Consider the following 25757-nt stretch of genomic DNA (forward strand, 5'->3'; position numbering starts at 1 on the left):
AGATAACACTGACCCATCATTACATCACTACTGACAATAGATGATGTCAGAGCTTATCTCCTTCCCCTCCCTGTACAATGACCTCTATATAGATAACACTGACCCATCATTACATCACTACTGACAATAGATGATGTCACAGCTTATCTCCTCCCCCTCCCTGTACAATGACCTCTATATAGATAACACTGACCCATCATTACATCACTACTGACAATAAATGATGTCACAGCTTATCCCCTCCCCCTCCCTGTACAGTAACCTCTATAGCCGCATATATAGACCCCAGTAGCCGCATAAAAAATTTTGCATATATATGTAATAAAGTTTTGTAAAAGACACCCGGGACGTGAGGATTAGCCCAAAAAAGGGCTATCCTCACGTCCCATCCATCCACCTACCACCCCTTCTACCTTTATAGGTAGAATCGGGGTGGTAGGTTCCCTTTAATTATATTACAAGCAGTCCCCGGGTTACATACAAGATGGGGTCCATGGGTTTGTTCTTAAGTTGAATTTTTATGCAAGTCGAAACTGTGTATTTTATAATTGTAGATCCAGACAAAAAATTTTTTTGCTCCGGTGGCAATCGGGAGTTTCAAACTTTTTTGCTGTAATTGGACCAAGGATTATGAATAAATCTTCATTACAGACATCTTACAGCTGATCATTGCAGCCGGGAACTATAGTAACATCCAGTGAGGTCACAGGGGGCAGAGGGGGCAGAGGGGTCCGTCTGTAACTAGGTATCTGTAAGTCGGGTGTCCTTAAGTAGGGGACCGCCTGTATATTATATTTCAGCACAATTTCATTGCCAATTTGCTTATTTTTGTAATGTCAAGCTATCCAAATAGGGCATATCATGCTGATTACTTGGTGTCCCAGCCACTGTAACTACATCCATCACAGGGCCTTCTGATCACAAAGAAAGAAAGCAGCTTGTATACCCCATAAGTGTTATTAGATAAAGTACTTACCATGGCATGACCAAATCTGCGACTGTTAAACCTGAAAAAATATATTAGATTTTAGAATACACAGTGTAATATATAGCATTATTACAAGGCACAAAAAAAGGGGGAGTTGGTGGAGTAGCACTGTGGTATCCTGGATTAAGATCCGTGTGGGTGCACGCTTCGGGGACTCTGGCTCAGAAGACCCTTACACAAGTAAATCCAACAACGAGGAAGCAGCACTCCGTGATTCAATGGTGATATTTATTGCACCAGTGGAAAAAGATACAACGTTTCAGCTATCTCAATGTAGCCATTTTCAAGTATACTTGAAAATGGCTACATTGAGATAGCTGAAACGTTGTATCTTTTTCCACTGGTGCAATAAATATGCTTCCTCGTTGTTGGATTTATTTATATAGCATTATTACAGTATTCTTATATGCCATATATTGCAACGTTCTGTAAATGCTTCTTCTGCTTGTACTATGTGATATCAAAATTACAGGTTGGGGGGATCCTGGGTAATAGTGACCAGAATAGCAATGATTTTATTTTATGCTTTACTAAGATGGTTAGTAGAGGGGCAACGAACATATGTAAACTTCAGGAGGGCAAAGTTTCAGCAGCTAAGGGAGGACTTTGTAGGCATAAACTGGGATAATGTTCTTGAAAACAAAAGCACACAAAAAAAAATTGGGACTTTTAAACAAATATTTTAAAAAAGGGTTACCATACCATATGGGAAAAAAGCATAAGAGGAACAAGAAAAAGCCAATGTGGTTAACTAGTATTGTAAGGAGACCAACAAGCGAGAAAGATAAGGCGTTTAAGGTGCAAAGGTAGCGATGAGGCGCTACAGGATTATAGAGAAAAATCCTGTAAAAAGCTGAAAAAGGCTGCAAAAGTAGAGAGTTAAAGTATATAAGTGTATAAATTATAAGAAAATAGAGATGTTGAGTGTGGACCCTCTGAGTAATAACATGGGGGTTATGGTGGAAGGAGATGAGGTAAGGGCCAATCTACTGAATGTTGCCTTCTTGACAGTCTTTACCCAGAAAAATCCCCTGGTGAAGGCATGATGAGGAATGATGTAAATTCTCCTTTGAATGTCAATAATTTAACAAAGGAAGAGGTACAGCACCGCCTCACAACAAGTAAAAAAGACAAATCACCAGGCCCGGGTGCCATACACCCCCGGGCTCTGCATGAACTATGTAATGTGGTAGACAGACCATTATCTTTAATGTTTCAAGATTCCTTGGGGACTGGTTCTGTTCCACAGGATTGGCGTATAGCAAAATGTGGTGCCAGTATGCAAAAGAGGATCAAAACGCAATCCTGGAAACTACAGACCCGTGAGTCTAACTTCTGTTGCTGAAAAAATATTTGAGGGGTTTGTTAGAGATGCTATCCTAGAGTATCTCACCGTACATAACCTCAGAATGGGTTTATGAGAGATCAGTCACGTCAGACTAATCTGATTGGCTTCTATGAGGAGGTAAGTCCCAGACTGGAGCGCGTCTATGAATAAAATGCTGTTTACGTAAAACTATCATTAACTCAAACTTGATAACTAAAGTAAAAAGCATAACAGCAGCGCATACACCTACACCAGGAAAAGCAAGTGCTGGGACTGGAGTGGTTAAACAAATAAATTCTTGATCATGAAAATAATGTCCCTGGTGAAGCAAGAAAATACATTTAGCAATCTGCAGCTTATTTTAAGATCAATACCGTCCTGCTGATTTGTCGAAGTGGCTTTTATGAAGTTAAGGCAGAGTTCATTGTTAAATACCCCAACCTGCTAAGCAGACGGTGGTCCATATTAATTCCTTTTCTCTTATGGATCAATAAGGAGATTGCTGATTTGCTTAAAAGGTTTTTTTCTAAGATGTGTGGGCTGTTTTTATTATTTTTTTTATGGGACTTTTTGCTTACCGTTCCAAGGAGCGTGCTGGAAGAACCAATAGCCGCCCCCTCCATAGTTGACAAACACCATTACAGTTAAGGAGAAGCTGGAAAGAGAGAAAAATATTTTAATTTTGCAAATGAAATACAGTTAATGATGTAAAGTCCCTAGCACTAAGCAGACCCTTCATCCTCAGAGACCCTGGATCCTCAGGCACCCCTGGATCCTCAGGCACCCTTCATCCTCAGGGACCCTTCATCCTCAGGCACCCCTGATCCTCAGAGACCCCGGATTCAGGGACCCTTCATCCTCAGAGACCCTGGATCCTCAGGCACCCCTGATCCTCAGGCACCCCTGATCCTCAGAGACCCCTGATCCTCAGAGGCCCCTTCATCCTCAGGGACCCCTTCATCCTCAGGGACCCCTTCATCCTCAGGGACCCCTTCATCCTCAGGGACCCCTTCATCCTCAGGGACCCCTTCATCCTCAGGGACCCCTTCATCCTCAGGCATGTCCATATTCTTGTAAAGTCACTCTCTTTCGTGTTCACTAGGTAGAAGTGCTGAGTAATATTGAACTGGTAACAGAACCATTGAGGAGCGGACCCAAACCCAAACTGGTAATACAGGCAGTCCCCAGGTTACGTACAAGATAGTCAGGGTTCTGGGTCTGTGGACCCTCTGGACGACTGCGGTAGGTGGTACTAACCAACACCTGGGACCGGAGTCTAAGTGGCACCTGGTCTCCTGCAGAATATAGTCCGTGCCTTGGATGACAGTGGAAGTACAGTACTGGAGAGAACAGTGGAACTCACAGCAGGAAAACGGAACACAGAGGAAAAATGGAAACACAGGAACAAGGAGGAACACTGGAAACACACAGGAACGTAGAAGGGCTTTCACTTCAGAGGAAATTGCTTGAAGATCTGGCGGGGAATGCTGGGAGCCGCCGAATTGTGTAGAAGAGCCGGAAATGCCAGCGCCAATCATGAGGTGGCTGGCCCTTTAAATCCTAGAAAGCAGGCGCATGCACCCTAGGGAGTGGGGACGCACATGCAGCCTAGTCAGGACCGGAGCCAGATCAGGTACATGGAGAGGTGAGTCCAGGCTGGGGTGAGCCGCGCCACTTAGAGGGGCACAGGTGTGCCCACAATCCGTGATATGGATCGCAGGTGCATCCATGACAATAGGTTCTGGAGGTTTGTTATTTGTTTGTTGAATTTGTATGTAAGTCGGAACTGTATACTTTATCATTGTAACCTCAGACAAAACTTTTTTGGTCTCTGTACCAATTGGATTTAAAAAATGTTGGATTGTCATAAGAACCAGGAGTAACAATAAATCTTCATTACAGACACCTGTGATAACTGTTATAGATGATTATTATATCCTGGGGCTAAAGTACAATAAATTACCAAAGTCCAGAGGTCCGTTTGTAACTAGGGGTCATCTGTAAGTTGGGTGTTCTTAAGTAGGGGACCGCCTATACTCACGATCAGGAAAATCCATGAAGATCTGGGAAAATTACATCATGGGGAGCGAGAAGCGAGGGGCGTTGAATGCCGAGCCCCAACCAGTCTGCTCATCACTAAACAGGACACAGGACACAGGACACAGTACATAGTGCAATTTCATGTAAAGAAGGATGATATTTCTTCTGTGTAGAAGCTTGAGGGTTAAGTCTTGTGATTAGCAGATTAGGAGCAGCTCGTCAAGGTTTGGTTTTCCATCATCAAGTATCCCTCTTCTCCAATGAGCTGCGGGAAGTTTCAACACGTAATGAAATGGACACCAGATTTATGGCCTCCCTATGAAAAATGTCTAATAACCTTCTCTGGTCACTGTAATTACCACGCGATCCGTCCCTCGTTCTCCTAAGCTCCAGCATACACAATATACACAATATACACATTATACACATTATACACATTATACACATTATACACATTATACACATTATACACATTATACACATTATACACATTATACACATTATACACATTATACACATTATACACATTATACACATTATACACATTATACACATTATACACATTATACACATTATACACATTATACACATTATACACATTATACACATTATACACATTATACACATTATACACATTATACACATTATACACATTATACACATTATACACATTATACACATTATACACATTATACACATTATACACATTATACACATTATACACATTATACACATTATACACATTATACACATTATACACATTATACACATTATACACATTATACACATTATACACATTATACACATTATACACATTATACACATTATACACATTATACACATTATACACATTATACACATTATACACATTATACACATTATACACATTATACACATTATACACATTATACACATTATACACATTATACACAATATATACACAATATATACACAATATATACACAATATATACACAATATATACACAATATATACACAATATACACACAATATACACACAATATACACACAATATACACACAATATACACACAATATACACACAATATACACACAATATACACATTATATACACAATATACACATTATATAGCAAAGAGGAAAATGTTATAGAAAAGCTTGAATTATTTTATCTCTCATATACAATAGAATATACAGAACAGAGATAGAATTCTCCTTCCCATCCCTCTTCCTTGATTTTACTTCACATTTACTGGTTTATATATACTGCTGACCAATGCTATGGATAGATCAATATATTTATGTAGAAAAATGTATTTATAGATTTAGGGTCCCCTTAACCTCATAAGAAAAAGTTTTGTACTGTGTTCGCCAGTTGAATGGCAGTTAATGGCTACCTGATATTTACAATGTTACAAGCTTTCAGGACAGCTTAGGTCTCTTACCAGGCCTGATGAAGGGACCAGAGCTGTCCTGAAAGCTTGTAACATCTTGTATATCAGTTAGCTATTAAAAGGCATCACAATCTCAAGAAGGTGACTTTATTTGACCTATCAAAAGCAACAGGAATTTCTAAGCCTCATAAGCATTGGGGATGTTGATGCAAAAACTAAATTTAATAGGTCAGTTATGAAGCACAACTACATTTATGTTCATGGAAACCTGTCCCTGATTTTACCCCACTACTACTTGCACCCTCAGGTAGGATATGTCCTCAGGTAGGATATGTCCTCAGGTAGGGTATGTCCTCAGGTAGGGTATGTCCTCAGGTAGGGTATGTCCTCAGGTAGGATATGTCCTCAGGTAGGGTATGTCCTCAGGTAGGGTATGTCCTCAGGTAGGATATGTCCTCAGGTAGGATATGTCCTCCGGTAGGATATGAAATGTCCATTCTACAATTTCCTCTTTTATGTAAAACTTTGCCCATTTACCGATAAAAAATAATCTACAAAAGATCTCAAACAATGAGCAGAGAAGTGTCATATTTTTTTTGAGATGAGGAAAGAGGTGGAGAGGCTGCAGAGGGGTGTACTTTTAGACATCCCTAGATCCTAGAGGAATGCTTTATAGCTGGAAATGTTGAAGTTGAAGATAAAAATCCAATTCCTGCTATTTTGTCCGTATCTCCAGTTCTGTAGCTCAGAGAACCACAGTCCTTATGAGATTCTTATCTTTAAAATGATAACAACAAAAGTTTGTTTCTAGATACAATATAACCGCAGATAAGGGCATGACACACACCCAATTCCATTCCTAATGACTTCTACTACAGTTCAATCCCATTTGTAGTTATTTCTCTGATTATGGGAGGAAGCCATAAGCTACAATGTTACCGAGAATTACTAAAGATTAAGCTAAAGTCCTTGTCTAGAGCTCAACTCTCTAGGTCTATTCTTAAGTTGAATTTGTATGCAAGTTGGAACTGTATAGTTTATCATTCTACCCAGACAAAAAATTTTTGGTCTCTGTAACAATTGGATTTTAATAAATTTGGATTGTCATAAGAACCAGGAGTAACACTAAAGCTAATTTGCAGAAACATTTAATAACTGTAACAGCTGATTATTATAGTATCATAGTTTATACGGTTGAAAAAAGATAACAGGTCCATCAAGTTCAGCCAAGGAAGGGAAGGGATTGGATGAGGAAGGGATTGAGGGGAAACAATTCTATATAACAACCATCAATGTTATTTAAGTGCAAAAAGGCATCTAGACCCTTCTTGAAGCTCTCTGCTGTCCCTGCTGTGCTCTGCGCCTGAGCTCTCTGCTGTCCCTGCTGTGACCGGCGCCTGAGCTCTCTGCTGTCCCTGCTGTGACCGGCGCCTGAGCTCTCTGCTGTCCCTGCTGTGACCAGCGCCTGAGCTCTCTGCTGTCCCTGCTGTGACCAGCGCCTGAGCTCTCTGCTGTCCCTGCTGTGACCAGCGCCTGAGCTCTCTGCTGTCCCTGCTGTGACCAGCGCCTGAGCTCTCTGCTGTCCCTGCTGTGACCAGCGCCTGAGCTCTCTGCTGTCCCTGCTGTGACCAGCGCCTGAGCTCTCTGCTGTCCCTGCTGTGACCAGCGCCTGAGCTCTCTGCTGTCCCTGCTGTGACCAGCGCCTGAGCTCTCTGCTGTCCCTGCTGTGACCAGCGCCTGAGCTCTCTGCTGTCCCTGCTGTGACCAGCGCCTGAGCTCTCTGCTGTCCCTGCTGTGACCAGCGCCTGAGCTCTCTGCTGTCCCTGCTGTGACCAGCGCCTGAGCTCTCTGCTGTCCCTGCTGTGACCAGCGCCTGAGCTCTCTGCTGTCCCTGCTGTGACCAGCGCCTGAGCTCTCTGCTGTCCCTGCTGTGACCAGCGCCTGAGCTCTCTGCTGTCCCTGCTGTGACCAGCGCCTGAGCTCTCTGCTGTCCCTGCTGTGACCAGCGCCTGAGCTCTCTGCTGTCCCTGCTGTGACCAGCGCCTGAGCTCTCTGCTGTCCCTGCTGTGACCAGCGCCTGAGCTCTCTGCTGTCCCTGCTGTGACCAGCGCCTGAGCTCGGCTATTCCACAGATTGACAGTTCTCATAGTAAAGAATCCCTGTCACCTCTGGTGCTCAATTACAGACACTATTAATAACTGTTATGTCTGTTTATTGTAGACTAAAGTACAGTAAATTTACAACCTCCTGAGGCTTATCTGTAAGTCGGGTGTTCTTAAGTAGGAGACCGCCTGTATATAGTAAATCCATGAAATGAGTAATCCGTGGTGAAAAAAAATGACTATTTCTCTCACTAAGAAGCATCGAGTAAAAAGTTTATCCACGGTGAGATTACTAATGAATTCTTACGGAAACTTAGCAAAGGATCTAAACAAATCAGGAGTGGAAGTGGTGTAAATCTTACAGTTAGTGAACCTTGCCGATGAATGTGCGGCGGGCAACGAGCCAGCTCCGATGAGCTAATTGATAATTGCTCGCTCTTCCTAAGGTTTCAGGGTGAATTTGGGAGGGAGATCTCATCAAAACACATTATTGGGAGTCCCGGCAGGTCCTGCTTGTGCAATTTACAGATTAAAACGGGCGAACAAGTCAGCCCCAACGTGACGATGACAGCGAATGTTATATTTTCACTCGATGCGTAATGACCCCCAAAATATGCCGTGTGCACCCCAATTCTACAAATAGAAGTAGAATATTCTATGTCATATATCTGGTAGTCACAGTTACTTACAGACAAGTTACCGTACCGGGTGGTGTCATCATATCCATTAGTAACATAGCAACAAGCCAAAGGTTAAAGCATTTGTCGGAAGCCACCGGTGAAAATGATGGAATTACCCCAACTAAACGCCGGTCGTTGTAATGAAAACATTTCATGTTTGATTCCATTGCCCATGAAATTCAGTAAACATGGAAGATACAATTACCTCCGACTGTCCTCATAAAGGTCATACAAGAACCATGCCCGTTGTCTCGTTAGCATGAGCTCAGACCCAATCATTAGCCACGTGACTCTGCTACCAGAAGATACACATTAAAAATAACGACATGATGTATGGCTGACGCTTGGCTCTCGGCTCTCCATAATGGGGACGTCAAAGGGGGTCATTTAAGGTGACGCTTACTCAAGACAAGAAAGCAACCCAAGAAAAAGGGGGAAATTTATCATATCCCGGCACCCACATGCCACCGTATAATGCAAACCACGCCCCCTTGACACAGTGGGAACATCATGAGGCCGATCTGGCGTAGTTTTGAGTAAAAGACTGTCATGAATGTTTGCAGGATTTTGCAAGTGTGCAGGAATAGGGCAGGAACACCGCGCACAGGCACATTTTGCTGTTGATCGCACCCCCTTCATGCCCCCTCCATGGCCACATGGAGGTGGCCGCACCCCCTTCACGCCCCCTCCATGACCACACGGAGGTGGCCGCACCCCCTTCACGCCCCTTCCATGACCACATGGAGGTGGCCGCACCCCCTTCACGCCCCCTACATGACAACATGGAGGTGGCCGCGCCCCCTTCACGCCCCCTACATGACAACATGGAGGTGGCCACGCTCTCTTCACGCCCCCTACATGACAACATGGAGGCAGCTGCACCCCCTTCACGCCCCCTCCATGACCACATGGAGGTGGCCGCACCCCCTTCACGCCCCCTCCATGACCACATGGAGGTGGCCGCACCCCCTTCACGCCCCCTCCATGACCACATGGAGGTGGCCGCACCCCCTTCACGCCCCCTCCATGACCACACGGAGGTGGCCGCACCCCCTTCACGCCCCCTCCATGACCACATGGAGGTGGCCGCACCCCCTTCACGCCCCCTCCATGACCACATGGAGGTGGCCGCACCCCCTTCACGCCCCCTCCATGACCACATGGAGGCGGCCGCACCCCCTTCACGCCCCCTCCATGACCATATGTAGTTAAGGTGGAGTAGTAACAATGCTAATCACAATTTCTTGCAGTGCACTGATCTCCGCCATGAAGTCGAAGAATCCCCCCCCCACACACACATATATACATACACTTACACACACGCTTTCCAGATATGTTGCAACATATAAAAATTTTATAAAAAGTGATCAAAAGGTTGTAGAGTCCTAAAATAGTAACAAAGAAAATGTCAGCTCGTCAACCCATAAAAAAAATGACACCTCACTCAGCTCCATTCACTAAAGTTGTTAGCTCCAGAATATGGCGAAACTGAGAATTTTTTTTTTGTACAGAAGGTCCTAATTGGATTTCAAATGTAATAAAAGAGAATAAAACCCATATATCCATGCAATCATAATAACCCAAAGAATAAAGTCACTGGGGCTTATTTATTAAGGGTCTGCGGAAGCACTTTTACCGGATTTTGCTACTTTTTTTCCGCACGATCTTAGTGAATCGCAGCACAGTGCGTGATCGCCGAATAATGCACTTTCTGTGAACTCCTCCGGATGGGTAAGTGACGGGTTAGTGAGGGGGAAGGGAATGGGGCACTATGTGTCATTTGGGTTGCTCAGTGAACAACATAAAATCCAAGCCCACAAGAAAATGGTGCAAATGTATTTTTCACCAATATCACCGCATTTGGAATTGTGGTTCCCACTTCCCAGTACACGGCACGGAATATAAAATACTGTACATGGAAAAATAAAAAAGTGCCATGGATTTGAATGTGGGGGGTGAAAAATGAAACTGCAAAAAAGAAAGCAAATTGGTTTTTATGCAAAAAGTTTTCTTGTTTGTAAAAAATGTGACTTGGAAATGTGACTATAAAGACCATGTGAACCGTTCATTGAGCAACCGATAAATAAGAAAACTGTAGAAACATAATGTCGCTTCCGCAGACCGAGCCAAGGCGGCTGCTACACGAGGAAATCCAAGATGGTCAACAGCTCCTCAGAGACTGATTCAAGATGTCAGCCGCAATGCCAGAGAGACTGATCCCAGATAGCATTAGCGGTAAGTTCGCTTATGCATCTAATATGAGGCTTTCTAATGCACTTGCAGCCTGTCAGCAGCTCCGGGCCTGGCTTTAATTTCTTCCTTCAATGAAATGAGCAGTGACAGTAGGAACATTTAGATAAATACCTCAGGACCCTGCGTTATCTCCATTAGAGAAGAATCTGTCCAGTCATAGAAGACAAAAAGAAAAAAAAAACATAATAGTATTTTCAACTTTCGTTTTACCCCCAAGAGAGTTCGTCAAGACATAAAAACTAAAAGAGCACTTACCCTATGACTGTCCTACCGCAGCACTGACCATTCAGCAATTCATTACTAGATTTAAGGGTTAATGGGGCTCATTTACTTACAGGGATTTAGCAATGTATTGTGTCGCATGCGATCGGATATTGGCGCCATTGCTTGTGACAGAAATCAGGGGGGGTGGGCTGTCAGATGATCCAACTGATTCGGACTGAGCGCGGGATTTAACTTTCAAATTGTGTCACAGGACAAGCACCAGGAAGAAGAAGGTGAACTCCGGGGACCTGAGCGGGGAAGTGACACATGCAGGATATTGTACGCAGGATCTTAGTGACTCCCCGCACAGCGCATTATACACGGACAATGCACTTACATGCACCAGGAAGAAGAATGTGAACTCCGGGGACCTGAGCGGGGAAGCGACACATGCAGGATATCGGGTGCAGGATCTTAGTGACTCCCCGCACAGCGCATTATACACGGACAATGCACTTACATGCACCAGGAAGAAGAAGGTGAACTCCGGGGACCTGAGCGGGGAAGCGACACAGGCAGGATATCGGACGCAGGATCTTAGTGACTCCCCGCACAGCGCATTATACACGGACAATGCACTTACATGCACCAGGAAGAAGAAGGTGAACTCCGGGGACCTGAGCGGGGAAGCGACACATGCAGGATATCGGGTGCAGGATCTTAGTGACTCCCCGCACAGCGCATTATACACGGACAATGCACTTACATGCACCAGGAAGAAGAATGTGAACTCCGGGGACCTGAGCGGGGAAGCGACACATGCAGGATATCGGGTGCAGGATCTTAGTGACTCCCCGCACAGCGCATTATACACGGACAATGCACTTACATGCACCAGGAAGAAGAAGGTGAACTCCCGGGACCTGAGCGGGAAGAGACACATGCAGGATATCGGGCGCAGGATCTAAGTGACACCCCGCACAGCGCATTATACACAGACAATGCACTTACATGCACCAGGAAGAAGAAGGTGAACTCCAGGGACCTGAGCAGGGAAGTGACACATGCAGGATATCGGGCGCAGGATCTGAGTGACTCCCCGCACAGCGCATTATACACGGACAATGCACTTACATGCACCAGGAAGAAGAATTTGAACTCCGGGGACCTGAGCGGGGAAGCGACACATGCAGGATATGGGGTGCACGATCTTAGTGACTCCCGCACAGCGCATTATACACGGACAATGCACTTACATGTACCAGGAAGAAGAAGGTGAACTCCGGGGACCTGAATGGGGAAGCGACACATGCAGGATATCAGGCGCAGGATCTTAGTGACTCTCCGCACAGCACATTATACATGGACAATGCACTTACATGTACCAGGAAGAAGAAGGTGAACTCCGGGGACCTGAGCGGGAAGTGACACATGCAGGATATCGGGGCAGGATCTTAGTGACTCACCGCACAGCGCATTATACACGGACAATGCACTTACATGCACCAGGAAGAAGAAGGAGAACTCCGGGGACCTGAGTGGGGAAGCGACACATGCAGGATATCAGGCGCAGGATCTTAGTGACTCTCCGCACAGCGCTTTATACATGGGCAATGCAGTTTCGGGGAACGTGTCAGCACAGGTAAGTAAATGTTTACTTTGGTTTGATCTGGGCTTAGCGGATCACTTTAAAGAATCTGTCCTTTAGTTGACATTGAAGATTTTATAATAACTAAAATGCTGACTATACATCTATATAGATTTCTCCGATGCGATACCTGCGCTTCCTATTCTTCTTGTCATGTCAATAGTTAACACCAGCTTCCTGAGACATCTCCCTCATCTCCTCTGTGCAGAAGGATGGGTGTCAGACTACCAAAAAGTAACTACAGGCTGCACTAAAAAAGTGGCGCCCTCTGTCGGGGCAGTGCAGGGGGAGCCAGATTCATGAGGAACGGGTAAACTGCATATAGTAAAATTTGCACTGTTCTTTGTAAATGTGCTCCAATATGTCTGCCGACCCTAATGTCCGAAGATTCAGGGTCGGGTCCAAGGACAACCGAAATTGTGTACACTGGTACTAAAAGAGACAGGTTGGACTTATATCTGTGAAATGCTGGACTTCTGTTAATAACAGGGAATTAGAGAATGTGATATTTTGTTATCCTGAGTACATGTAAGAAACTTTGTGGAAGGAATATCCCTTTAATATTAACTATTTGTTCTTTAAAGTATAAACATTCTAGACATTCTGCATCGTAGATTTCATACCATTGCCCTCAACATTTTTCCCTCATGAACTTCCCTCTGTTCTTAATTTACATGTACAAGCAGTCCACTACTTAGGAACACCCAACTTACAGACGACCCCTAGTTACAAACGGACCTCTGGATGTTGGTAATTTCCGGTACTTTAGCCTCAGACTACAATGATCAGCCGTAGGAGTTATAAACAAATAAGATTTATTGTTATTCCTGGTTCTTATGAGAATCCAACATTTTTAAAATCCAATTTTTACAGAGACAAAAAAAAATTCTGGCCAGGATTACAATTATAAAATATACAGTTCCAACTTACATACAAATTCCACAAATCTACGGAATCTACCCCGTACGTTACCCGGGGACGGCCTGTATATAGTTAGACATCAGAATATGTTTCTATCATCCTATTGGGGACTGGGAAGTTCAAACGTCTAATGCCTAATCAGGGGGTGTAACTGGGGGGTGCAGAGGGTGCAGCCGCAACCAGGCCGTAGACATAGAGGCTTAGGGGGCCCTTATGGTGTTACTTTCCCATATGAGAAGTTTAGTACTATGCACCATACATTATAGTCGGGGGGCCTGGCACAGACTTTGCACTGGGGCCCATCAGCTTCAGGTTCCACCTTTGGTGCCTATGGTGTCCTCTTTACATTGTACACAGCAGACTTCAGGTACAATTCATCCAGAAGTTCTCTGATGACTCTGCAATAGTCGGCCTCATTACAGGTGAGAACGACAGGGAGTACAAAGAACTGATCCGGAAATTTGTGGACTGGTGCCAGCGAACCCACCTTAGGATTAATGCTGGGAAGACCAAGGAGATGGTGGTGGACTTTCGTAAGCTCAGTCCTCCTTCTCAACCGGTGGTTATCCATGGGACAGACATTGAGGCAGTGAAGTCCTATAAGTACTTGGGTGTCCTCCTCAACAATAAACTGGATTGGGCAGAGAACATAAACGCACTTCACAGGAGGGGTCCGAGCCGGCTACACCTGCAGAGGAGGCTGAGGACATAAATGCACTTCACAGGAGGGGTCAGAGCCGGCTCTACCTGCAGAGGAGGCTGAGGACATAAACGCACTTCACAGGAGGGGTCAGAGCCGGCTACACCTGCTGAGGAGGCTGAGGGCATTCGGAGTGCGGGGGACTCTTCTTAAGACCTTCTTCCGCTCTGTACTGGCACCAGCCATCTTCTTTGGCATAGTCTGTTGGGGAAGCAGCATCTCAGCGAGGGAGAGGAGCAGACTGGACAAACTGACGAGGAAAGCCGGCTCTGTCCTGGGGGGTCCTCCGGACACAGTGCAGGTGGTAGCTGAGAGGAGGACACAGTGCAGGTGGTAGCTGAGAGGAGGACACTGTGCAGGTGGTAGCTGAGAGGAGGACACTGTGCAGGTGGTAGCTGAGAGGAGGACACTGTGCGGGTGGTAGCTGAGAGGAGGACACGGTGCGGGTGGTGGCTGAGAGGAGGACACAGTGCAGGTGGTAGCTGAGAGGAGGACACTGTGCAGGTGGTGGCTGAGAGGAGGACACAGTGCAGGTGGTGGCTGAGAGGAGGACACTGTGCAGGTGGTAGCTGAGAGGAGGACACTGTGCAGGTGGTAGCTGAGAGGAGGACACAGTGCAGGTGGTAGCTGAGAGGAGGACACAGTGCAGGGGGTAGCTGAGAGGAGGACACAGTGCAGGTGGTGGCTGAGAGGAGGACACTGTGCAGGTGGTAGCTGAGAGGAGGACACAGTGCAGGTGGTAGCTGAGAGGAGGACACTGTGTAAGTTGAAGTCTATTCTGGAGAATAGCTCCCATCCCTTGCATGAGACTGTGGTGGCATTGGGGAGCACCTTCAGTGACCGACTGCTTCACCCCAAATGTGAGAGGGAGCGTTATCGTAAGTCATTCCTCCCCGCTGCCATCATCAGTAACCTGCGCCCCCCACCTAACCAGTCCCTGCAGGTCCCATCCACAGACTGAACATCAAACTGCCGATCATTGCTCGTCTCTTTTTTGTCTTTTTATCCCCCTTTTCTTTTTGTTCATTTATCCCTAATATTATTGTTGTCATAGTTTGTTCTTCACTCTGTCCCCTCTCTGCTGCTGGAACGCTGTGAATTTCCCCACTGGGGGACTAATAAAGGATTATCTTATCTTCACATACAAGGGCTCATGCACTGAGGCACCTGACCTGGAGAGCAATAAGTTAAAATATACTGACTACTATTATATAACAATACATAAGGTGCAAATAATCCAGCTGCTCCACGGACACTCCGGTTGTAGGTAAAAACGTGATATTTTCTTTATTGAAGTACAAAAAGAGACACAGCCAAAAGGAAAACACACACAGAGCCGCGGCTTATGGTCTACGCGTTTGGGAAAACTCCTTAATCGTGACCTAATTGGGCATGTGTGCATAAATCGTGGCTGCCTGCGATCACATGACCTCTTTAATTTACATAGGAAACACCTTATGTATTTCTTGTCCGTGCCTGGACTCCCGGTCATCCGCTGCTGTGCCTTCAGGTGAGCCGACTCCTCACTTTTCTAGATTATATAGCAATACATCTGCCACTATATGTAGTAAGTTCTGATTCGCTTCTTATCGCGTCCTCCTCCTATGGCGAATGTTACTGCCTTATTTGGTACCAATCGGAAATTGAATCAGCAGGTAAATACAACCATCTGCCGGGTTTATGATGGGTATTTGTGAGGAAATTACAAGCTATTTTTGACAAACACTGTAATATGTCACCATAAGTGCTTATAATTAAACAGAAAAGGGTAAGGGAATGGCTAGGAGCTCAGTAATGAAGTTTATATATATACTATTATATACTCATTTCAATTTGTCTAGGAATAAGTAGTGATGGCCACTCCTCAGAATAGACCCCAATGTCTGATCATTGGAGGCTGACCTGAAAGCAGATGTCTCTGTGCTCTGATGCTCTGTGTAGTGGCCACAAGCTTGACGCTCTGTGTAGTGGCCACAAGCTTGACGCTCTGTGTAGTGGCCACAAGCTTGATGCTCTGTGTAGCGGCCAGAAGCTTGATGCTCTGTGTAGCGGCCAGAAGCTTGAACTACAGCCGCACCTCCAGCTTCCCCTCTATAACATTATTATTATTTAGTAATATTCATGCAATGTTTCTCGGGAGCTCGGTGCGCTCACTATACAGTATACACAGTATATACAACATACTCATTCCTCATCAAAGCAAGCAATAGCATCTGATAGCACGGTGCAGGCTGGGAGCTGTCCACAACACAGTGCTGAAGGGTCTCCCTGCACGAGGGCTGAACACAATTTTATTATATTATGTTATAGTGTCCCATGAATAACACCGCTACTTACTGTATATACTCGAGTATCAGCCGACCCAAGTATAAGCCGAGACCCCTAATTTTACCACCAAAAACTGGGAAAACCTATTGAGAGTATAAGCAGAGGGTGTGGCATACAGCCAGCCCCCATGTAGTATACAGCCAGCCCCCATGTAGTACACAGCCAGCCCCCATGTAGTATACAGCCTGTCCCCTGCCAAGCGCATAAAAAATAAAAAACTTAATACTTACCCTCCGGTGTCCGGCTCGTTGGCGCGGGTCCCAATCTTTGGCGCGGTTCCCAATGGCTCCTCTTCTCTCTTCTTTCTTCTCTTGCCGGCAGAGTTGCGTCCATGCGATCTGCCGACGGTTGCACACTATAATGATGCGGTGGTGTCGTTGCTGTTGATGTCATCAGCGGCGACACCACCGCATCATAGTGTGCACATCCGCCGGCAGATCGCATGGACGCAACTCTGCCGGCAAAAGAAGAAAGAAGAAAGGAGAGGAGCCATTGGGAACCGCGCCGAAGATCGGGACCCGCGCCAACGAGCCGGACACCGGAGGGTAAGTATTAGGTTTTTTTATTTGACTCGTGTATAAGCCAAGGTGAGGTTTTTCAGGACATTTTTTGTGCTGAAAAACTCGGCTTATACACAAGTATATATGGTATATTTCTCCCAAGCAGGACCCCACCCGAAATTGGGACTTTGTTCTGTTTGCCTGACACCTCTCTGTCTGGATGTTCAGAGCGACATAGACTGACGGCCCTTGTGCGGTGCTGGGGGCTCTTCTCCCCTGATTTCTCCTGCATGATTGAGCCCATGACGTGGCTGAAGGCAGATGTAGAGAGAAGGTGCTGGGTGTAGTGGAGCTTCAGCCTAAGGCTGGGTTCACACCACGTTTTTTGTATACGCTAAGCGTATAGATCGGCAAAGCACCCAACATATATATGCATATCGTATACATTGCCATATAGCGGCAGACGGAGGTATAGTCGCTGCCTGGGTCTGGCCACTACACCTCCTGTCTGTCAAAAAAATGCAGGATGAAAAGATGTAGGAAGCTGCAGCCTCCTCCTGAGTGACGCATGCGCCTAGCTGAGGCAATGGACGGCTCATGCAGCATATTGCATCTCTCCCCACAGCCCCGCCGAGCGCATAAGTCACATGGCAGGAGGGGGGCCCCAGTGAAGTCACTGTCCATATTAGGATAGTTACATCATTGGGGGAGCACCCTGTTCATCGGCAGCAGCCAATTGCCAGTACACTCGCGTCTGTGCCATAAGTTGTAAGGACACTTCAGACTCCTCCTGACGTTTCCGTGCAATGTATGGCAAATAGGGTCATGAGAACCCAGCGTTACTCGCATATTTCTAAAAATACATTTTTGCACGGAGGAGCAGCTGAAAAATAAAGGTATGCGTGCCAAGTGTGGACACAGCCCTACATCGTCCAAAACAAACCAAATTATGCACATCACCAGGAAAAATGTTATGCAAAATTATTCATTTATCAAAATATTGTGTTAAAAGACAAACCAAATATAACAGCAGTGCACAAAGCTGCACCTCCCTATCTCCGCTCTCATCTCAGTCTATCGGCCTTCCCGTGCTCTTCCATCTGCCAGTGATATGAGACTAATCTCTACCTTTAATGGAACCTCTCACGCGCATCTCCAGGACTTCTCCCGAGCTGCACCCACTCTCTGGAATGACCTCCCGGACTCTCAGACTAAAACCTACCCTCCAAAGCTCCAAAACCTGTTCTTATATCCCATCTCTTTAGGCAGATCTTTGACATCACTAACTGCATAAAATGTCATCTCTCCCTTTACTAATCCATCCTCCCATCTCTATCCGGAAAACAGCAGTTATATATCAAGCTCCAGGCTTCCCTGCCACCCCCTTCATCCTCATAGACTGTGGATGAAGGGGGTGGCGCAGGAGCTTACAGTCTGTGGATGAAGGGGGTGGCACAGGAGCTTACAGACTGTAAGGTCTTGTGTCACCCCTTATCCTCATAGACTGTAAGCTCTTGTGTCACCCCCTCATCCTCATAGACTGTAAGCTCTTGTGTCACCCCTTATCCTCAGACTGTAAGCTCTTGTGTCGCCCCCTCATCCTCATACACTGTAAGCTCTGATGTCGCCCCCTCATCCTCATAGACTGTAAGCTCTTGTGTCACCCCCTTATCCTCATAGACTGTAAGCTCTTGTGTCCGCCCTCATCCTCATAGACTGTAAGCTCTTGTGTCTCCCTCATCCTCATAGACTGTAAGCTCTTGTGTCACCCCCTCATCCTCATAGACTGTAAGCTCTTGTGTCCGCCCCCTCATCCTCATAGACTGTAAGCTCTTGTGTCACCCCCTCATCCTCATAGACTGTAAGCTCTTGTGTCCGCCCCCTCATCCTCATAGACTGTAAGCTCTTGTGTCCGCCCCCTCATCCTCATAGACTGTAAGCTCTTGTGTCCGCCCCCTCATCCTCATAGACTGTAAGCTCTTGTGTCCGCCCCCTCATCCTCATAGACTGTAAGCTCTTGTGTCCGCCCCCTCATCCTCATAGACTGTAAGCTCTTGTGTCACCCCCTCATCCTCATAGACTGTAAGCTCTTGTGTCTCCCTCATCCTCATAGACTGTAAGCTCTTGTGTCACCCCCTCATCCTCATAGACTGTAAGCTCTTGTGTCCGCCCCCTCATCCTCATAGACTGTAAGCTCTTGTGTCACCCCCTCATCCTCATAGACTGTAAGCTCTTGTGTCCGCCCCCTCATCCTCATAGACTGTAAGCTCTTGTGTCCGCCCCCTCATCCTCATAGACTGTAAGCTCTTGTGTCCGCCCCCTCATCCTCATAGACTGTAAGCTCTTGTGTCCGCCCCCTCATCCTCATAGACTGTAAGCTCTTGTGTCCGCCCCCTCATCCTCATAGACTGTAAGCTCTTGTGTCCGCCCCCTCATCCTCATAGACTGTAAGCTCTTGTGTCACCCCCTCATCCTCATAGACTGTAAGCTCTTGTGTCACCCCCTCATCCTCATAGACTGTAAGCTCTTGTGTCACCCCCTCATCCTCATAGACTGTAAGTCCTCATGGATAGGAATAGCGCGCCCTCACGCCTGCCACGTTTCAGGGAGCCACTCTTCCACCGATACATGTAATAAGCTCCACCCAAAAAGCCGGTGTTATCTATTTATGTGTCATGACGCAGCCTTACATAACAGAGCAGTTATCTGGGGAAGGTAAATTCTGGTGACAGATTCTCTATAGAAGCCGCCGTATCAAAACAGCAATTATAGGGTTAAGGAGATATTTTGTGGAATATTGCTCTGCACACGTCATAAATGTCGCGGGGGAAGTGTTGTGATTTTTTACCCTAAAGCAGAGCGAAACACTGAATTGAATATGACAAGGTACAGGTCATTTACGGTTGCGAGCCTCGGCTCCCTCTGCCCCGGCCCCCAGCCCCCGGCCCCCGGCCCTTCTGTCGCTGCCTCTTCACAAAGACACTTGTTATAAGGTATGAAAAGGTCACAGGACGTGCGACAAGTCACAGAGCAGGAGTCCGCACTTTCCACAATACAAGGACTCACCAGCGCACCCCCGCTCCCCCAATAATAATATATAATCCACAGAGTCTACATCATTCCTGTCCCAACCCGGAAAATAGTGCAAATACAGAAAGTTTCCTGTACAGTATATACTATACATCATATACTATACATCATATACTATACATCATATACATCATATACCGTACATCATATACCGTACATCATATACCGTACATCATATACCGTACATCATATACCGTACATCATATACCGTACATCTATACCGTACATCTATACCGTACATCTATACCGTACATCTATACCGTACATCTATACTATACATCTATACCATACAGTATATACTATACATTTATACTGTATGCACTGTACATCTATACTATACATTTATACTGTACATATATACTATATAGTACATACTGTATGTATTGTACAGTATCGCCTATTAGGGTGACAATGGAAAGAAACAGGGTCATTACAGGACACTTCTGAACTATCTGCACCCTACCTTGTAACCCTCTCTATATATAACTGCTCATCTTCATGTACAGGAGCAATAACCTCCAAATCTCACTATTATCCTGTGTGAACAGACACTTACTAGATCCATCCAATCATCATACAAAGTATACAAGATACAAGTCATTATTATGTATCTGATGGAAAATGTGACATCATTAGGAAAAATCATTATCAAATACTGATATTAACTACTGCAAAGAGCATAGTGGGCGAAACGCTGCACCATGTTATATACTGACCCACACAATACTATATACACAACTGCCCTGGGGTCCAATTACTAACACCCCCTTTATCCCCAGATGAAAACCAGTTACACATGCAGAGAGGTTAGCGATGCTCCACAATGTTATACAACATAATTACCAGTAGCCACATTGTTTTGAAGTAACTATTCAAAGTTCTGTTATTCCATGTAAATAATAATCTTTATTTATATCGTGCCATCAAATTCCATAGCACTTTATATATCATGTAAGAAAAACTTGACAACTAGATGACAATATGCTATTACTATTGTCAATGTGGTTTGTGCCTGCACACATGGACATAGTGTAATCCACAAGGACCATATCAGACTGCATAGCTCCCAACCGTCCCGGTTTGGCCGGGACAGTCCCATTTTTTTATACCTCTGCCGCGCGTCACGGGCAGCTGTTAGATTGTCCCGGATTTTCCCTCTAGGTCCTGCACTTGCTGGGGTTGTCCCGGCTCTGTGTCCAGCATAGTAAATACTTTCATAGCCAGAATCTGCGATACTGAATGGCTTCTACAGACATCGGGCAGGGAATCCTTTTGAGAGATGAGTCGGGTTAGCGGAGAGTAGGGACCACGTCATCAGGCTCAGATCACCATCTGTCCATATGTGGTCTCCAGGGCTTCCCCAGACACAAGCTCTTATTTAAATAAATTAAATAAATTCATGCCCAGGCCGGGATTCGAATCCCCAGACCTTCTGCAATAGAGAAAGGAGCCTTCACCCACTAAGCTATAAGCTCTGGGGATGTCAGGGAGAGGATTTTTTGTAACTAAGAGTTTCACTGTTACATTGTGCCACACTGATATATAGAGAGCGATCTTCTCAGAGATTATTATTGAGATTATTATTATGGAGATTATTATTAAAATTATAATAATAATAAGTCTTCATGATAATAAAACAATAATAATAGTTGTCTCCATAATTACAATAGTAATCTCTGAGACGATGTATCTCTATACACCAGTGCATGGAGCCTGAGACTTAGTTACATAAACCCCTCCCATTGATACTCATTAAGCCAATAGCCTCGTGGATAGAGGCGCCATCTCTGTAGAGTCTGGAGTTCAAATCCCAAGATGAGCTAATTTTTTTTCCAGTTTAGCTAATTTCTCCAACCATCTAATGTGTATGGGGCTTTCTGACTCTTCCCCGATGGCAGATTTAGATGTTGTTAAGGATCAGGCAGGTTGGAATTTAACTGTCCAATCATTTTGTTCTTAAAGTTATTACTTATTTATAGATCACCATGAATTTTCTGGTGCTATACAATCAGTAAGAGGGTCACTTACATTACACCAAGACAAGAACTAATGCAAGTACAAAACTACAGATACCAGGAGACAAGTGCAGGAGGTCCCTGCCCCCAAGGGCTCACAATCTATTTCGGAGGGTAGATGGGGACACAAGTTGTCTGTAGAATGAAGCTGAGCTTCTATTTTTCATGTTGTATTATGATTATATTATGAGCCCTTCTTATTCACAAACATAAATCACCCACCACGAGCGCCACGTGAAAGGTGAGATCCTTGTGTTTTACTATTGATCTATTGTGTTTCTCAGCGTTCCCTTCCATTATTCATCCTTATCTTACTGTTTTACTGTTTAGTTCAGCAAACCTAATTTGTTCCAGCCAGTGACTGTGCACCACAGGGAGGGCCCCGGGGGGCTGTGAGAGCTTTAATCTAATCAGATGGCTTCTGTGTTACCTGTTTAAAGCTTCGCTCTATAGATCCTGCGATGGGGCTAAGTGTATTGAGGCTGAGAGCTATTATTACCCGGTTTACCGCAGCTCAATATGTACATTACTACAGCGTGATACCTACCGCCAGGCTAACCTGGTCTTTATAGTATAATTCCAACATCAATGACAACTACACATGGTAAATCACATGAAAGAGAGGAGATAGTTAATTGAAGAATTATATAACTGTGAGATATATATGTATATAGGCAGTTCAATAAGTCCCCGTGTGCCGCAATCTATCAAACAACGGCAAAACAAACTGCAGACTGATGGATTGGTTAGTTTGGATCTGGCAGCCATTGACGCGTTTCGTGATTTTCGCTAAGATGGAAAAACAGCCGCATCGTTTGGTGATTTGCTTTTTGTTTTTGGATGGGAAATAATGCAAGAACATGAAAGCAAAGTTGGATGCAGTTTATGGGGACACTTCCCCATCTATGACCACAGTTAGATATTGGTTCAACAAATTTAAAATGTTGGCGAACATCCGTTTTTGATGAGGAGCGACCAGGATGTCCGGCAGACGTGGTGACCGAGGAAATCATTCAAAAAGACCACGACATGAAACTCGCCGATCAACGAACGAAAGTGCGCGAAGTAGCAGAGGCCGTAGGTGTGTCCACCGGAACGGCAAGTAATATTTTACATGATAAGTTGGCAATTGCTCACGGGGGACAACAGGCGGATGCGGCTGGTAACTTCGGAGCAGTGTTTGGAGCAATTTAAGCAAGATCCAAAAGAGTTTTTGCGTGGAGTTGTCACCGTTGATGAAACCTGGATTCATCATTACACACCCGAAACTAGGCAACAATCAGAACAATGGATTTCTCCCAGTGAATCTGCTCCAAACACGGCGAAGACGTTCCCATCGGACGGAAAGGTCATGGCAACAGTTTTTTGGGATACGAACGGCGTCATCCTCATGGATTTTTTTAGAAAACGGAAGAAGGATCAGATTTTGGCACACTATCCCCTGTCTTCTGTTTTACCCAACCATAACATATTGGGGGTCATTTACTAAGGGCCCGATTCGCGTTTTCCCGACGTGTTACCCGTATATTTCCGATTTGCGCCGATTGTACCTGAATTGCCCTGGGATTTTGGCGCACGCGATCAGATTGTGGCGCATCGGCGCCGGCATGCACGCAACGGAAATCGGGGGGCGTGGCCGAACGAAAACCCAACGTATTCGGTAAAACCACCGCATTTAAAAACTGAAAATGTGTCGCTCGGGGCGCACTTACCTGCACTCAGACGACCTCGGTGAATTCCGGCGCGTTCAGATGCTTTTCAGCGCAGCAGCGCCACCTGGTGAACGACGGAGGTACTACCTTATTAAATCCCGGACGGACCCGAATCCAGCGCAGAGAACGCACAACTGGATCGCGAATGGACCGTGTAAGTAAATCTGCCCCATTATGTTTTCAGAGGAATTGAGTAATTGTTAGGAACACATTCTAGTTTGGTAGCGCTTCATAGAGGATGTATTCTTGCTGTGGAGGGGTATTTGACCAATTTATAGGGACCCTAAACAAGAATGATTTGGGTCTTTTCTTTGCCATGTAATTCTGATGCCTTGTCTTTTTTGGATTTTACGATACGAAAGGGGGATAATGGTTCACAACAGAGGTCTTTGGGAAAAAAGACCTCCACAAATAGCATTTTAAGGTGGGAAAGTCCACACCCCCAAGGAAGGCAACCGGAGGGGGCAATATCTCCATTTGTAGAAATTGTTCCAAAACCTCTATATTTAAACAACAGGCAGATAACCTTTGCCGACGCTTTCACCAGAGGGGATACCCTGATAACTGCCTACGAGGGGCTTTTAAAGGTGCAATTTTGAAAGATGGGCAATTTCTCCTAATCCCCCAAAAAAGACAAGAAAACAAACAGGGGCAAGTGAGAGTGACGGGGACCTTTGATGATGCCAACGTGGAGGTGCAAGAAATCCTTAATAGATACAGGGACATACTTCTACAGGATGATGACCTGAGGATTAACTTTAGGAAAAGGAGAAACCTAAGGGACCGTCTAGTAAACAGTCACTACGACCCCCCGCACAGAAGGACAACTGGCTCACAAGTAAGCCTAAAGGGATGTTTAGATGTGGGGCATGTGACCAAATTAAAACCACAAAAGGAATTTGTTGCTTCTGCAAGAGGGACAACCTATAAAATCCATGATTTGGATGTCCTGACCCCCTTGGACAGCAGACGTAAAGGGGAAGAAGAGGCAGGTGTGTTACATGCTTAGGCCTCATGCACACCAATGTGTGGGGGGCCGATATCCAACCACAAGGAGTGTGACCGGATATCAGTCCCCATTGATGGCTACGGCGGCCGGTCACTGTACATGGAAAAATATCTCTGTATTCGTAGAAATTGTTCCAAAACCTCTATTTAGACAACAGGCAGATAACCTTCGGCAGATAGGACCGTACTACGACGCCGGCCGCTTGCTTCCCGATGTAGAGTACTGCTCACCTCTCCTCTCTCCTGCACGTGGCTACTCCGGGCCAGCATACTTATGTGTGCAAGAAGCATTAATCTACTTTCCTGCAGGCCCAGTCATCAGGGTATCCCATCCGTGAAAGCGTCGGCGAAGGTTTTCTGCCTGCTGTTTAAATACAGAAGTTTTGAAACAATTTCTACGAATACGGAGATATTTTTCCATGCCGGCCGCCGTAGTGATATCCGGTCGCACTCTGCATGGCTGGATATTGGCCCCCCATACATTTGTGTGCATGAGGCCTAACACACCTGCGTCGTCTTCCCCTTTACATCTGCTCTCCATGTGGGTCACATTGGATAGTTCCATAAATGGTGGATTCAGATAGATTTGACCCCATGAGTAAGACCACCTCCAGCTGTACTCCGGTCCCGAAAGGCAACTACCTATACAGACCCATCGGATGTTCTCAGTGAGAGGGTTAATAACTAATACGATGCAGAATTAGGGAAAATGGTCACTCTGCAGCTGAAGACGCTAATTGATAAAATGGATAAATAGCACAAAGAAGCAATATCCTGAGCAGCAGAGCAAGAAGCTAATTCACTGCGGAGGGTAATGGACGCAGGAACCACTTCCTTAGCTCCAGAAATGCATTATTAGCCCATTCA

General features: G+C 45.4%; 1 protein-coding gene across 6 annotated transcripts in view; it reads right to left on the reverse strand.

The window, feature by feature from the left end:
* Positions 1-25757, reverse strand: part of LOC140105815 (heparan-alpha-glucosaminide N-acetyltransferase-like) — a 237123-nt gene that overhangs the window by 125543 nt on the left and 85823 nt on the right. For 5 of the 6 annotated variants that reach the window (XR_011850641.1, XM_072129916.1, XM_072129914.1 and 2 more), the window contains exons 8-9: positions 2894-2970; positions 977-1007 (exon numbers count right to left, since the gene is read on the reverse strand). The exons of the other annotated variant lie outside the window; for it this stretch is intronic. Coding sequence is in view for 4 of the 5 variants with exons in the window: in XM_072129916.1 (XP_071986017.1) it covers positions 977-1007; positions 2894-2970 (108 nt within the window). In the remaining variant the exon portion in view is untranslated. The remainder of the gene's footprint in view (positions 1-976; positions 1008-2893; positions 2971-25757) is intronic. 6 annotated transcript variants of the gene reach the window in all.

Source organism: Engystomops pustulosus, chromosome 11, assembly GCF_040894005.1.
Source record: "Engystomops pustulosus chromosome 11, aEngPut4.maternal, whole genome shotgun sequence".
NCBI lineage: Eukaryota > Metazoa > Chordata > Amphibia > Anura > Leptodactylidae > Engystomops > Engystomops pustulosus.